Raw genomic sequence first — 12,434 nt, 5'->3', positions numbered from 1 at the left:
GGTCTGTACCCCTCACACAGGCCTGGTGTGGAGCAGGTCTCTAGGAGGTGCTTGTGAAAGAAATGACTGAGAGAGTGAAGGAGTGGGGCATCTTCTTACCTGGGAATTTTCTCAGCGTTATCTTGTCCTGGAAGCCCCCACCCCAACCCCAGAACCCCAGCTCCCCAGCCATGCTGTAGGGTAGAGGAGGGAGAGGTGAATCTATGACTGCGACCGCAGCCAGCAGGAACCTCCTGGCAGGCAGCCTGGAAGAGGATGAAAAGCCACCCACTCCCTCACAGGCCCCTTCAAAGTCTTAGCAAATGCCAGGGGAGGGGCCTGCCCTCTGGAAATCAGGGGCCTGCCCTCTGCCTGTGGTGCCCCTGGAGCTGGACCTGGGACTTGAGGTGGCAGACTCCTAGCAGTAACGGGGTGGCCTCTCCTTTACTACCCCAGCCAAGCCCAGATAAGGGCACACAAGCAAACCCGTTCTCAGGAAAGCTTCTCTGTTCTTGTCTGGATGCCTATCCGGGACCAAAGGCAAGGCCGGGCTGGGGTGGGACTCAGGGCCCAGGTAGCCTGAGAGGGGCTATGCCGACCTCCCTGGCCTCAGCGCTGATGTCCCAGGTGGGAGGGCAGCTGTGGCTAAAACCAGGGGCCTAAGGGGAGTGGGCTTGGAAGCAGGTCCCAGTGGGGCCTAGGGATCTGCCTGGGCCCCCACTGTCTGGGGCCCTGGCCTCCTCCTGGAGCAAGGCCTCAGTGCTCTTTTCCTGTCCCTATCTGTGCCGTGCCTCTCCGTCTCTCTGGGCCCTCCACCCTCCTCTCCTCCTCTGTGTCCCTGTCTCTACCTGTCCCTTCACTCTGCATCTCCCATGCCCTCTGTTCCTGTCTTCTCTGAGCCTGTCTCACTCTCTGTCTCGGTGTCTCTCCTTGTTCTCATCTCTCTGTGCCCCTGGCTATCTCTGGCTATCTGCCTGCCGCTCTGTCCTTTCCCCGCTTTGTGTCTCCTGTGGGTCCCTGGCCCCTCCTGTCTTCCCTTCTGCCTCTTCTCCCTCTGCTTCTCACTCTGCCTCTGTCTCATCTCTCTCTCTCTCTGTCTCCCTCTCGCCCCACCCCCACTTCTGCCTCCCTCTACCCCTTTGTCCCCTCTGTCCCTGTCCTCTCCTCCCGTTGGTCACAGGTGGGCTCCTTCTTCATGATCAACCTGTGCCTCGTTGTCATAGCGACCCAGTTCTCGGAGACCAAGCAGCGGGAGCACCGGCTGATGCTGGAGCAGCGGCAACGCTACCTGTCCTCCAGCACGGTGGCCAGCTACGCCGAGCCCGGCGACTGCTACGAGGAGATCTTCCAGTACGTCTGCCACGTCCTGCGCAAGGCCAAGCGCCGGACCCTGGGCCTCTACCAGGCCCTGCAGAGCCGGCGCCAGGGTCTGGGCCCGGGGGCCCCCACCTCTGCCGAGCCCGGGCCCCAAGCCAAGGAGCCCAGGCACTTCAGTAAGTGGCCCTGCCTCCGTGGTCTCCAGGGTGGCACACGCGGACCTCGTGCGCCTCCAACCGGGGACTCCCAAACAGCATTGTTTACAAGCCTGACCCCTGTCTCCCCAGCACTGGCGGAGCTGGCCAGACCCGCTGGTTGAGAGCCCAGGTCTCCCCTCGGAGCTCCAGTCTGCACCCCTTGTTCCCTCCCCTTGCTTCCCGACCACCTGCCAGTGCCCGGCCTGGGCTGGCCCTAGGCTCGGGGAAGCAGCCCCCGCCCCGCCCTGCCCTGGAGGAATTCCTTCCCTACCCAGGGTGTGCTCGTGGGCTCAGCCTCTGCCTCTGGGGTCCACACTCGAAAGACATAAACTCAGTTTTGCAAAACTCTAAAATTCCCTCCCCCTGCAGCCGGCCTCGGTCACCATGTCCTCGATAGCACACCTGAGCAATGGCACCTGGCCACCTGGAATAAAGGGGCCAGGGCCAGCCCTGCAAAGGTGTGGCATGTTGGGGACACCTGTGCCACTCTGATCTCCTGCCTCAACTCCATTTCTCTGCTTGCTCAACTGTCACTGTCACTGGTTGTTTCTGAGAGTTAGCACTTTAGGTTCAGAAAGGGCTGTTTTAGAACACAGACCTGAGAAGGGACAGAGTGAGCAATATTATCCCTAAATGGGAAACTGAGGTCCAGAGAGATGAAGGGAGTCACTTCAGTTCACACAGTGTGTCAGTGACAAAAACTCAGCTCTCACGTCTGGGAATCTGAGATTCTTGGGAGGCAAGCCGGAGAACTCCTGGTCAGACCTGCTCCCCACACATCCTGGGCACTGGCCATCCAGGTGTGGCCGTGGAGGAGGCTCCAGGTGGCCCATGGACTGGCCTAGCACTCGGATGGGGGAAGCTGGGGTCTGGGCAAGGCTGGTACTCAGTGCTCCTGAGTGACTTGGGGATGGGTATTCACTACAAGGGGATTTCTGCGGCTGCCCACCACCCTCTCCAAGGAACCTGAGTGGGGGGAAATCCCTGGGAAACAAGTGTCAGGGAGCCCAGCCCCAGGCCAGGTGGGGGTGGGTGGTGGGGAAGAAGAAGGGCTTTGTCCTGTCCTGGGCTGAGGTGGGACTGACCCCTGGGCTTCTGGCCACCCACCCCCATTCCCGGGGATGAATGAGTCAGAGGCCTTGTCCAGTGGGGTGAGAGGTATTTGGAGGCAAGTATGAAAATAAAGGTAGGCATTAGATGTTTTTCTTTCCCTTTAATGTTAATTTTTTTTTGCTTACACAAGCAAAATGCATTTATTCTAGGAAAATATAGACAAACATAAAGAAGAAACCAAACCGCCCAGAGAGGCCTCTCTGACTCCTCTTTGAAATGGTTTACAGATCACAGTACCTCAGGTCTAAGCTTGGCCCAGGCTTCTCACTTTTCCTGGGTAGAGAAGGGGATGGAAGCTCCCCCTGCCCTCGTCTGCCCTTTCCGCCCTTCCTTCCCCTGGAGTCAGCCTGACTCTCAGCTTGGGCAGAGGGTGGTTCCCGGGCCTTCTGGAGCCAGGGCTTGCCCCCTGCCCAGGGCTCCTGCCTCCTTGCCCCGTTTGACACAAGTTCCACTTGCAGGCAGGAGAACTGAGGAATGCCGAGGCCACCTTGGTTTCCTGTGAGGGGAGGCTGCCCTCCACACCGGCCTGGCTTTCTGAAACCTCAGCCATTTCCCAAACTCCACGACCACATCAGCAAGCAGGACCGTGGGAAGGGAATGGGGTTCTGGGAGGGTCTGTTCAGTGACTAAGCCCGGGCCACAGGCCAGGAAGTGATGAAGCAAGGACAGGTAACATGTATGTGTGGCCCAGCCACATCATGTATGTTAAACAATAGAAAACCCACAGCCCTGCATGGGCGCCCTCCTGGTCCCCGCTTTTGCACAGGGAAAAGCAAAGCCCAGAAGGTGAAGCCATTCCTCAGGAACCACAGGCCACTCGGCCTCCAGGTGGGGCTGGTGTGTGCCAGGCAGACCCTGTGGGCCACGGGAGCCTGCAGCACCTGCAGGGTTGTGTTCCAGGGTCAGGCAAGGGCCTGGTGTGGATGGGTGCTGCCTTCTCCGAGACCCTCGAGTGTGACCCGAGGCACCAACCCTGCCCTCTGTTTGCTTTTCAGAGCTGTGCCCGAGACACAGCCCCCTGGACCTGACGCCCCACACGCTGGTGCAGCCCATCTCTGCCATGCTGGCCTCGGACGCCACCAGCTGCCCCCATTGCCAGCGCGCGGTGGACCAGCCGCCCTTGGGCCTGGGCGGCACCGACACGGTCCAGGAGGGCTCCAGCTCTGGGGGCTCGGGCGGTGGCGAGGACGAGGGCGACAGGGACGAGCCCCGGAGCAGTGAGGATGGGGCCTCCTCGGGGCTGGAGAAGGAGGATGAGGAGGAGCAGGCAGATGGGGCCACCCGGCTGTGCGGGGACGTGTGGCGGGAGACTCGAGCCAAGCTCCGAGGCATTGTGGACAGCAAGTACTTCAACCGGGGTATCATGATGGCCATCCTGGTCAACACCGTCAGCATGGGCATCGAGCACCACGAGCAGGCCAGTGGGGGTGGGCGCCAGGACCCGGCGGGGCATGGTGGGGGAGGGCGCCCTCTGCGTGTCTGTCTGCCCCACTGACCAGGGCCACTTCATCCATGTGGCCTCAGTGTCCAGCCCAGGGCCAAGCACAGTGGAGGGAGGAACTCAGGATGTTTGCTGAATGAGTGAATGAGTGAAGCAATGCGAGGGCTGAATGACTTGGGGTGAGAACGAGGGAGACCTTTCCTCCTGAGAGCTCAGCATGGACACGAGGGCACCCACAGCGCATGCCCTGCCAGTCCCTGCCAACTCCAACTCCCACTCAGTGCCTCTCCACGGGAGCCCCCCCTCCATTCTCTCCACAATAGCTGGAGTGACATTTCCAGAGGCAGGGCTCTCTGCCCACAACCTTCTACAGCTCCCGTTGCCCTTGGCACAAAACACAGACCTTTCCACTGACATTCAAGTCTCCTTGTGCTCTGCCCGCAACACCCTCAGCTGGCAGGGCAGCCTCCTGTCCCTGATGCCCCCACTTACTCCACCCTCCGCACAGCCTCACGGCACTGAGGGTGGCTCTGTTGTTGCCCTGCAGAGACTGTCCCCCATCTCCCTCCTTGGCCAACCCCGAGGTTTCTTCTGTCCTCAGCTCAGTGTGCATGAGGTGCAGGGAGCTGTTGGCTGAGTTGAATGGTGTATCCCAAGCCCCTTGGGCCAGCTGGAGGTTCAGAGGAGACAGGAGTTCAGATAAAGGGTCCCCGAAGGGGACTAGCACATGGGAGAGGGGATGGCTTCTGGGAAGTGGCAGGAGCATGGGAGGTTGCGTGCAAGAGGAAAGGAGACAGGATGGAGGGTTGTGGGGGGTTAGCACAGACGTCCCCAGTCCATAGGTGATAGCCTGGATGACAAGTCCAGCCCTGGCTCCGCTTTCTGGCTCTTACTGTCCCCCAGCCCCTAGGCGGGTTCCCTCCCTTAACCTGAACCCCAGCCCTGTGAGGGGGTTCCATTTGGCATGGCAGCTGGCAGTTGGAGACCCTGAGGCCAGAGAGGCTGTGACACTGGCCCAAGGTCCCACAGCCAGGGGCTAGATTTGAGCCCACATCTTTCTGTGGTGGGAGTGACAGCCCTGCATCAGGACTTGATGCCCCTACGCGTCCCTGCTGCCCTGTCTCTGCGGGAGCCCCATCTGCCCGCTGAGCCCTGTACCCTGTGGTGGGCCACACTCTCATTTCCCTCTTCATTAGTTCATGATGCACACGCCGCATTCAATTTACTTAAATGAGGCCCCTGGGGCTGCTGTGACACTCTGTTCAGAGCTGCCGGTTTGCCAGCCGTTCTGGCTTAATTAAAAAGGTCTCTGGGGGAGGGCTGGGCCAGGTTCTCTGCAGGGTAAAGCTCAGATGCTCCTCGCTTGAGATACAGTCCTGTGGCCTTTGCCAGGCCCGGGCCTGCAGCGGGCCAGCGTCCCTGGGGAAGGCCCCACAGGTGCTGTTGGGGGTGCTGGCTCTAGTTTCTGAGTGGGGCAGCACCCAGGGCACCTGCCACAGTCCTGCTACACCAGAGCCTGGGCACTGTCCCTGCCAGTGGCTTGCTGGAACCAGCTGGCAGGAGCAATTTTCTAACACTGAGAAATTTTTCAAGGCCACACGGTTAAAAATAGTTTGTAGCTTGAAATTGGCCACGGTAGGAGTATTTACACCATGGAAATTGGCATATGCTACAAATCAGAGCTATTCTTCAGAGGCCTGTTTGCCACTGTACTACTGATCCCTGTGGTCTCAGCTGTCCCCTCCAGGGCAACACAGAGGCCAGGGCAGCTCTGTCCTATGGGTCCAGCCTCTCCCTCTACCCGCCTCAGGCCAAGCCATGGTCCCTGCCGAAGCTTTGCAGGTTTCCCTGCCTGGCCTGTCCCACCTCCCCCTCAACTCCTGCCATATCCTACCTGGGCAAGCTTTTTAGCCTCGAATATGGTGGGGCCTTTTCTCTCTGGCACTGCAGGCACCCCCGGGTACCCCATCAGGCTGGGAGAGGCTGTTTTCACTGGCCAGTCTCCTGCCCCATTGTAGGGTCCACCTCAGTTTCCTCATCTATGAAGCAGGTGCCCTTACTTTGTGCCCTTTTCCTCATAGGCTCCCGTTTACTGAGTACCTACTAAGTGCCAGACCTCAAGCCTGCGTGGTGCACTGAGCCCTCATAAACTCCTCACAGAGAGGCTGGCAGGGGGAAATGCATTAAGAAGCTTGGCGCATAGTAGGTGCTCACTACTTAGGAATTATTTTTGAATCTTTTCTTGGAGCCTTATAACACCATTTTTGGGGTGAGGTTACCATCTGCTGCCTGGAGCCTCAAAAAGTTAATTAAAGAAAAAGTGAGGGGGAGGAAGAATTCTAAAAATCTTTTTAAAGCAGCTCGGAGTGGCAGCCATTGTTCGGCTGAGCTCTGTGCAGGACCTGCTTGTGGGCTGCTAGTATTTTTGTTCCATTTCCCCTGACTCCCAGACATTGCTCTGCAGGAGAGTATCCACCCCGTGTTTATTTTGAGCTGCCCTGTCTGAGTGGTACCTGCTGAAAGGTGGTCCCTGAAGAGAGAGGTGGCCCAGGGCCTCAAGGAGGCAGGGAGAGAAGGGGAGGAATAGGAGGAGAAAGCAGGTGCGCACAGCCCCTCTTCTGCAGGGGTGGTGACCTTGGAGGCATCCTGGGGGCCCCGCCACGCCCCCTCAGCTGCCCACCTTGCTGGCAGGGAGCTTAGTGTGGCCACAGGCGGTGGCAGGTGGTGAAGGGGCACAGAGCCTGGTCACTGCTTCCCTACTCCACCTCTGCCACTCTGGTCATAGTGCTCAAATGAGAGGTGAGATTTTGGGTACCTGTGGCCTTTATGTGGTCACTGCTGCCAAAATCACGAGGGAGTGTCACCAGGTTCCTCATGGCCACAGATGCTATTCCTTGCAAGGACTGGCCTGGGAGGAGTGACAGGTTAAAGGGAGGGTCAGCCAGGCAGGAGCCTGCTTGTGACCCATGAGGCGGTCACAAGCCAAAGTCTGCCCTCCCAACCCCACCTAACCCCAATGTTCTGGCCCAGACCATAACTGAGGCAGCATGATAAGCAGGTGGGTGGGGTCAGCTTGGGACCAGATCGTCCATCTCTGCCTCTTGTCATGTGTCCTTACATCTCTTCCCACGTGATCCTCACAGCAGCTCTGTGGGGCAGGCAGGGTGGATATCTTATCCCCCCTGGGTAGATGGGGAAACTGAGGCTCAGAGAGGTGGAATGTTTTCCCAGGTGACATGGTGAGCAGCTGTCAGAGCTGGGCTCTGGGGTGCTGAGGTAGAATTGGAGGTTCCACAAAGTAGACAGGAGGCGGGGCAAAGCGGCACTGCCCCGGGGAGTAGTCTCTGCCGCCATTTCTGCCTCTCCCGGCAGTCACTTGTCCAGGAACATGACCCCTCTCAAGCTGGGTAAGACTGTCCTGGAGTTGGAGAATGGTCACCAAGTTCAACAACAAAAGAACGGAGAGTTGAGCGGAATGGGCAGCAGGGCAGGATTCCAGGAAGCCTCCTGGGGCAGGCTGACGCATGTCCGCTGGCCTCAGCTCCCAGGGGACTGTATTCAAGGTCCCCAGATCAGTGGCTAGGTCAAAGCACGCTTTATTCTCCCTTCAGCAGCCCCCAAGCCAATGCCGACCTAGGGGTGACCGTGGGAAGAGGAGGATGGGGGTCACTTAGTGCCCGACATTTCAGACTTGTGTGGGCTTAGGGGAGAGAGATACCAACATGGGCTGCAGTCAGGGAAGGCTTCCCAGAGGCAGTGGTACTGGAGATGGATCCTGAAGGATGACTAGGATTTCATTAGTGAGAGAGAGGAGGGGGCAGGAGCAGGCACCAGGAGCATAGGCATCCATTCAAAGGACCCTGAGGCCTCCAGGAGGATGTGCGTACAGGGTAAGGCAGACAGCCTAGGAGGCTGGCGGAGAAGTGGGTCTTGAGGCCAGCTTTATCCTTAGGGCAGTGGGGAGCCATGGAAGGTTTGTAAGTGGGGAAATGATATGTGTGCACTGAACTGGAGCCTCAAGTCAGAAAACTGGGGTGGGCCATGGGAAGGAGGGTGGGCCGGAGGGAGGAGACCTGGGTTTGAGATCTGATTCCACCAATGGCTGGCCATGGCCCTGGGAAGTCACTTCTCTGAGCCACAGGTTCCCTGTCTGTAAAATGGGGACATCATAGGGTAATGTTCGAGGCTTCGATGAGATAGTTTATGGAAAGTGCTTAGCACTGCTGGCACGTGGGAGATGTTAACACCAGCTGCCATTATTATCATGGGGTGGTGCTGGGCTCCAGGTTCCTAGGGGCAGTGTAGACCCCTTCCCAGCCGGGCCCTTCTCAGCCTCTGTAGAAATGGCTAGAGGCTGGGCTGCCCACTGCCTCCCAAGCCTGGCATTGTGCAGGGCTCAGCTGGCCCTGCCCCTGCCCCCTCTCCCTCTGCTGCTGGAGACACCTCCAGGCTGCATCCCCTCCTCACCTGCCCTCCCCCCTCTGGCCTCTGATTAACCTGATTTTTCTGTCCTCTCTCATTTCCTCTTCCACTGGGTGGGTCTTTGCCATCTCCAGTCGCCTCTTTGCAGCCCCTGTCTGTCTGTCTGCCCTTCCTGTTCTCTCTCTCTTTCTGGTTTTGCCTGGGACTCCCACTGCATCACGATCTTGGTCCTTCATTTTGTTTGTAGCTGAGTTTTTCTCTCTGTCTTGTCTCTCCACACCTGCCTTTGCCTCTCACTTTCCGTGTCTATATTTGTCTGTCCATTTCTCCTACAGCTGCCCCTGGCCCTCTCCACATACCTCCCTTTTGGTCTCTCATTTGCTGTGTCTCTATTTGTCTGTCTATCTGTCTATCTCTCCCACTCACTGTCTCTCTCCCAGAAAAATGCTCACAGGAGTGATGGATGGTCCATTAGGAAAAGACTCACAGGTGTGCACTTGACTAGAGAAACAGCTGTTGCGAGGGAGGAGGGAAGCGGGTGGGTGACCTTTCCAGGAGAGTGGGGGCTCTGCCGCACATCATGTGGGGCGAGTGGGGTGGTGTGCTAATATGGGCTGTCAGCACCTACATTTTTCATCTCCCGGGCCTCGTGGTTTTGTTGAGCAGGGAAATTGGTGGCTTTGATTCAGCCAGGGATGCGGGTCCCCAGCTCCCCCCGCCCCAAGGGCCTCTCTCAGAGTCCCACTCCCGTTTCAGGACCATTTTGTGAGTCAAATGTAATTACAGATGGAAATGGGCCTTCTCCTTTCATCTGGGCTGGAGAGGAGTTGGCAGGTTTATTAGATTTCCCAGGCACCAGGTGGGAAGCGGCGTGGGTCATTCTTTTTCTCTCTTCTCCTTTTAACCCAAATGGAATCAAAGTCAGGCCCCTGAGGTCGCGGGGCTGGGCTGGGGTGGATGGAGCTGATGGAGGCAGGGAGCAGCCCTGCCTCCTCCCTGCCCTTGCTCGGGCTGCCCTCTCTGCTTGGACACCTCTTCTTCCCCCTGTCGCCTGCTCCCCCTCTCAGCTTTGAGGTCTCTGTGAGATGTCACTTCCTCCAGGAAGCTGCTTCTGAGTCCCCTATCAGTGTTCCCCAAACCACCCTCAACTTTCCTGTTTTTCGCACCTTCCGACTGGTTTGTGAACTTGCATTTTGGGCTTTGCCACCAGAGCCTGTGTTTCTTGAGGGCAGGGAGGTCCTGGATCTTTCACACTGGCCACCCTGGGTAGCATGAAGTGGCACATAGTGGACGCCCAGAAGCCCTGTGGAATGCATGCACTAGTGAATGAGTGAAGGACGGAATGGATGAGTTCAGGTGGGGTCTCGGTGTCTGTAATGGAGAGCAGTTTGGAGACAGTGCCTGCTCTGCCGCATCCTTGCTGGGTGGCTCTGAGCAAGTCTGTTCACTTCTCTGAGCCTCAATTTCCTCATCTGTAAAATGGAGACGTCTACCGTGGCCTCTCAGGTTGTCTGAAGCATCAGGAATTATATTGGGTAGCGTGCTCCGCATGGGCACATGGTCAGACCTATCAAATGTCCCTTCCTTAATTTGTCTGTGATTCAGGTGGGAGCAACCTGGCTCCACAGTAAGTGGAAACCAGACACTTCACCATTTCCTAAGGGCGTAGAAGGGAGGGAGCAACTGGAGCCTCGTATATTCCTTAGAAGAGAGGTTTGGAATAAATGTCATCTCATTCCACCCCCTATTTTATGGATGAGGAAACTGACGCTGGGGAGGGGTGGGGTGGACATGGAACCCTGCCCCCAGTTGTGGCCCATAGTGTGGCCAGTTTTATAAGCGGTTGCTCAGATGGTCCCATTTGCAGGGGTGTCACCTGCTTCTAAAAACCAGGAGTAAGCAGCTTGGGGGGGGCAGAGGGAGGCTCTGTTGCTAGTGGGGGCTAGTCTTCTTCTGACCAGCTGGTGATATTAACCATTAGCTTCCCTGGGCTCCAGTGTCCTCTGAGAAGTGGGTGAAGTAAGCCCCATGGGCCAGGGTGCTCATGGCATACAGTAGGTCGCAGGCTCCACCCTCCCTCCCAGGGCAGGGTGGTCTCCAGCCACCACAATCCTGAGACGGCCATTGCTGGGGAGGGGAGAGATGGAAGGGCTGAGTAGGGAGGTCTAAGGGCAGGAGCCCAAGAGCCAGGCTGCCTGGGTTCGAATCCTGGATCTACCCGTTACTAGCTCTGCAGCCTCAGGCAGGGCACTGGCCTTCTCTGAACCTGCTACCTCATCTGCAAAGTGGGCTCTTATGAGGGGCTAAGTGAAGTTATGCCCGTACAGCATAGGACAGGTCCTGCACAGGGCAAGTCCCACTAAATGGGTTAGGGTCGTGGGCGAACAGGGAGTTTCTGGCAACTCCTGGCCTGCCTTTCTGTGTTGCTCAGCATCGTGTGACCTCAGGCTGGCTTTGGAGCCTCAGTTTCCTCATGTGTAAAATGGGTATCATCATGCCTCCCTCTGTGTGCTGCAGCAACACTATTTCCAAATTTGTGGAAGGTCAGCCCCCTGGGGCCCCACCGTCTCAGCGGACCCGTCAGGACCCTGGGCAGCAGAATTGCAAGGTCCTTAAGATCATTGCACAGGGGGCAGATGGAGCTCCAGTGAGGACACTGACCTGCCAGGCCACGCAGCCAAAGGGCGTCCCGAGGGGCTCCATGGCTGCCTCTGCCTGACCGGGTCCCCCCTGCCCCGACGCCCCACAGCCCGAGGAGCTGACCAACGTCCTGGAGATCTGCAACGTGGTGTTCACCAGCATGTTTGCCCTGGAGATGCTGCTGAAGCTGGCCGCCTTCGGGCTGGTCGACTACCTGCGCAACCCCTACAACATCTTCGACAGCGTCATCGTCATCATCAGGTGCTCCCCCGCCCCCTCCCAGCCCGGCCTCGGCCCCGGCCCAGAGGCACCGTGGGGAGGACGGGATTGAAGGCACTGACCCAGCCATTGCATGAAGTCCATAAGATCCAAGGAAACCAATCACACTGCAACACAGTTAACAAAATATTTAAAAATTGATTTAGCAACATGCATGCTTCTGGAGTGATGCACTGAATAGCGAGATCTAGCAGTGGGTCTGTGACCATCGTCCCAAAGAAGGGACGAGCATAAATTATACTTGCAAATATGTGCATCAACCGTCATGTGATATAAAAATATCAGCGATTTCTATCAATCACAAGGTCCCAGGAACTGCTAATTCTCTGTACTTTGTTGTTTCCATTCATAATCAAAAGAATGTTAAATCTCAAAAAGAGCTCAGTGACCTTCGTGGACCTTCTGAATTCTAGCCATAGACATCTTGGGAGTGGGGAGGGGTCCATGGACTGAGGTTAAGAGCCTCCAACTTCGGGTGCCTTGGAGCAGCAATGACCTGTGAAACATTATTGGATGGCTGGATGACTGACCGACTGAATGAATGACTGATGGAAGCTCTCCATCTCTCCTGCCTCTGTCCTCCTCTCCTCCCCGCCTCCCGCTCATCCCTCCTGTCTCTCTCCTCTTCCCATCCCTGTGACGCAGCATCTGGGAGATCGTGGGGCAGGCAGACGGTGGGCTGTCGGTGCTGCGGACTTTCCGGCTATTGCGGGTGCTGAAGCTGGTGCGTTTCATGCCTGCGCTGCGGCGCCAGCTCGTGGTGCTCATGAAGACCATGGACAACGTGGCCACCTTCTGCATGCTGCTCATGCTTTTCATCTTCATCTTCAGGTGAGCCCCACCCACCCTGGGGAACCAACCACAGCTTCCGGGCCCTCAGGGGCTGTAGGTAGCAGAGTGCCTGGTTGAGTTCTCTGGGCCACACCCTGGACCTGGGTGTGAATCCTGCAGCCATCACTTAATCTCCTATGGCCCTGGGCGAGTACGTCCCCTCTGGGCCTTAGTGTTCACTTCTGTAAAATGGGACCAACGCAACCCCCTCCCAT

General features: G+C 57.6%; 1 protein-coding gene across 3 annotated transcripts in view; it reads left to right on the top strand.

The window, feature by feature from the left end:
* The window catches only part of CACNA1I (calcium voltage-gated channel subunit alpha1 I), a 111,351-nt gene that overhangs the window by 69,613 nt on the left and 29,304 nt on the right, over positions 1-12,434 (top strand). For all 3 annotated transcript variants that reach the window (XM_081061381.1, XM_081061380.1, XM_081061379.1), the window contains exons 9-12: positions 1,160-1,472; positions 3,602-4,023; positions 11,219-11,370; positions 12,034-12,219. In XM_081061381.1, the coding sequence (XP_080917507.1) occupies positions 1,160-1,472; positions 3,602-4,023; positions 11,219-11,370; positions 12,034-12,219 (1,073 nt within the window). The remainder of the gene's footprint in view (positions 1-1,159; positions 1,473-3,601; positions 4,024-11,218; positions 11,371-12,033; positions 12,220-12,434) is intronic.

The sequence above is a fragment of the Rhinolophus hipposideros genome (assembly GCF_964194185.1).
Source record: "Rhinolophus hipposideros genome assembly, chromosome: 9".
Lineage (NCBI taxonomy): Eukaryota > Metazoa > Chordata > Mammalia > Chiroptera > Rhinolophidae > Rhinolophus > Rhinolophus hipposideros.
Note: the sequence above shows the minus strand (reverse complement) of the source record. Positions and strands in the feature narration are given on the sequence as shown.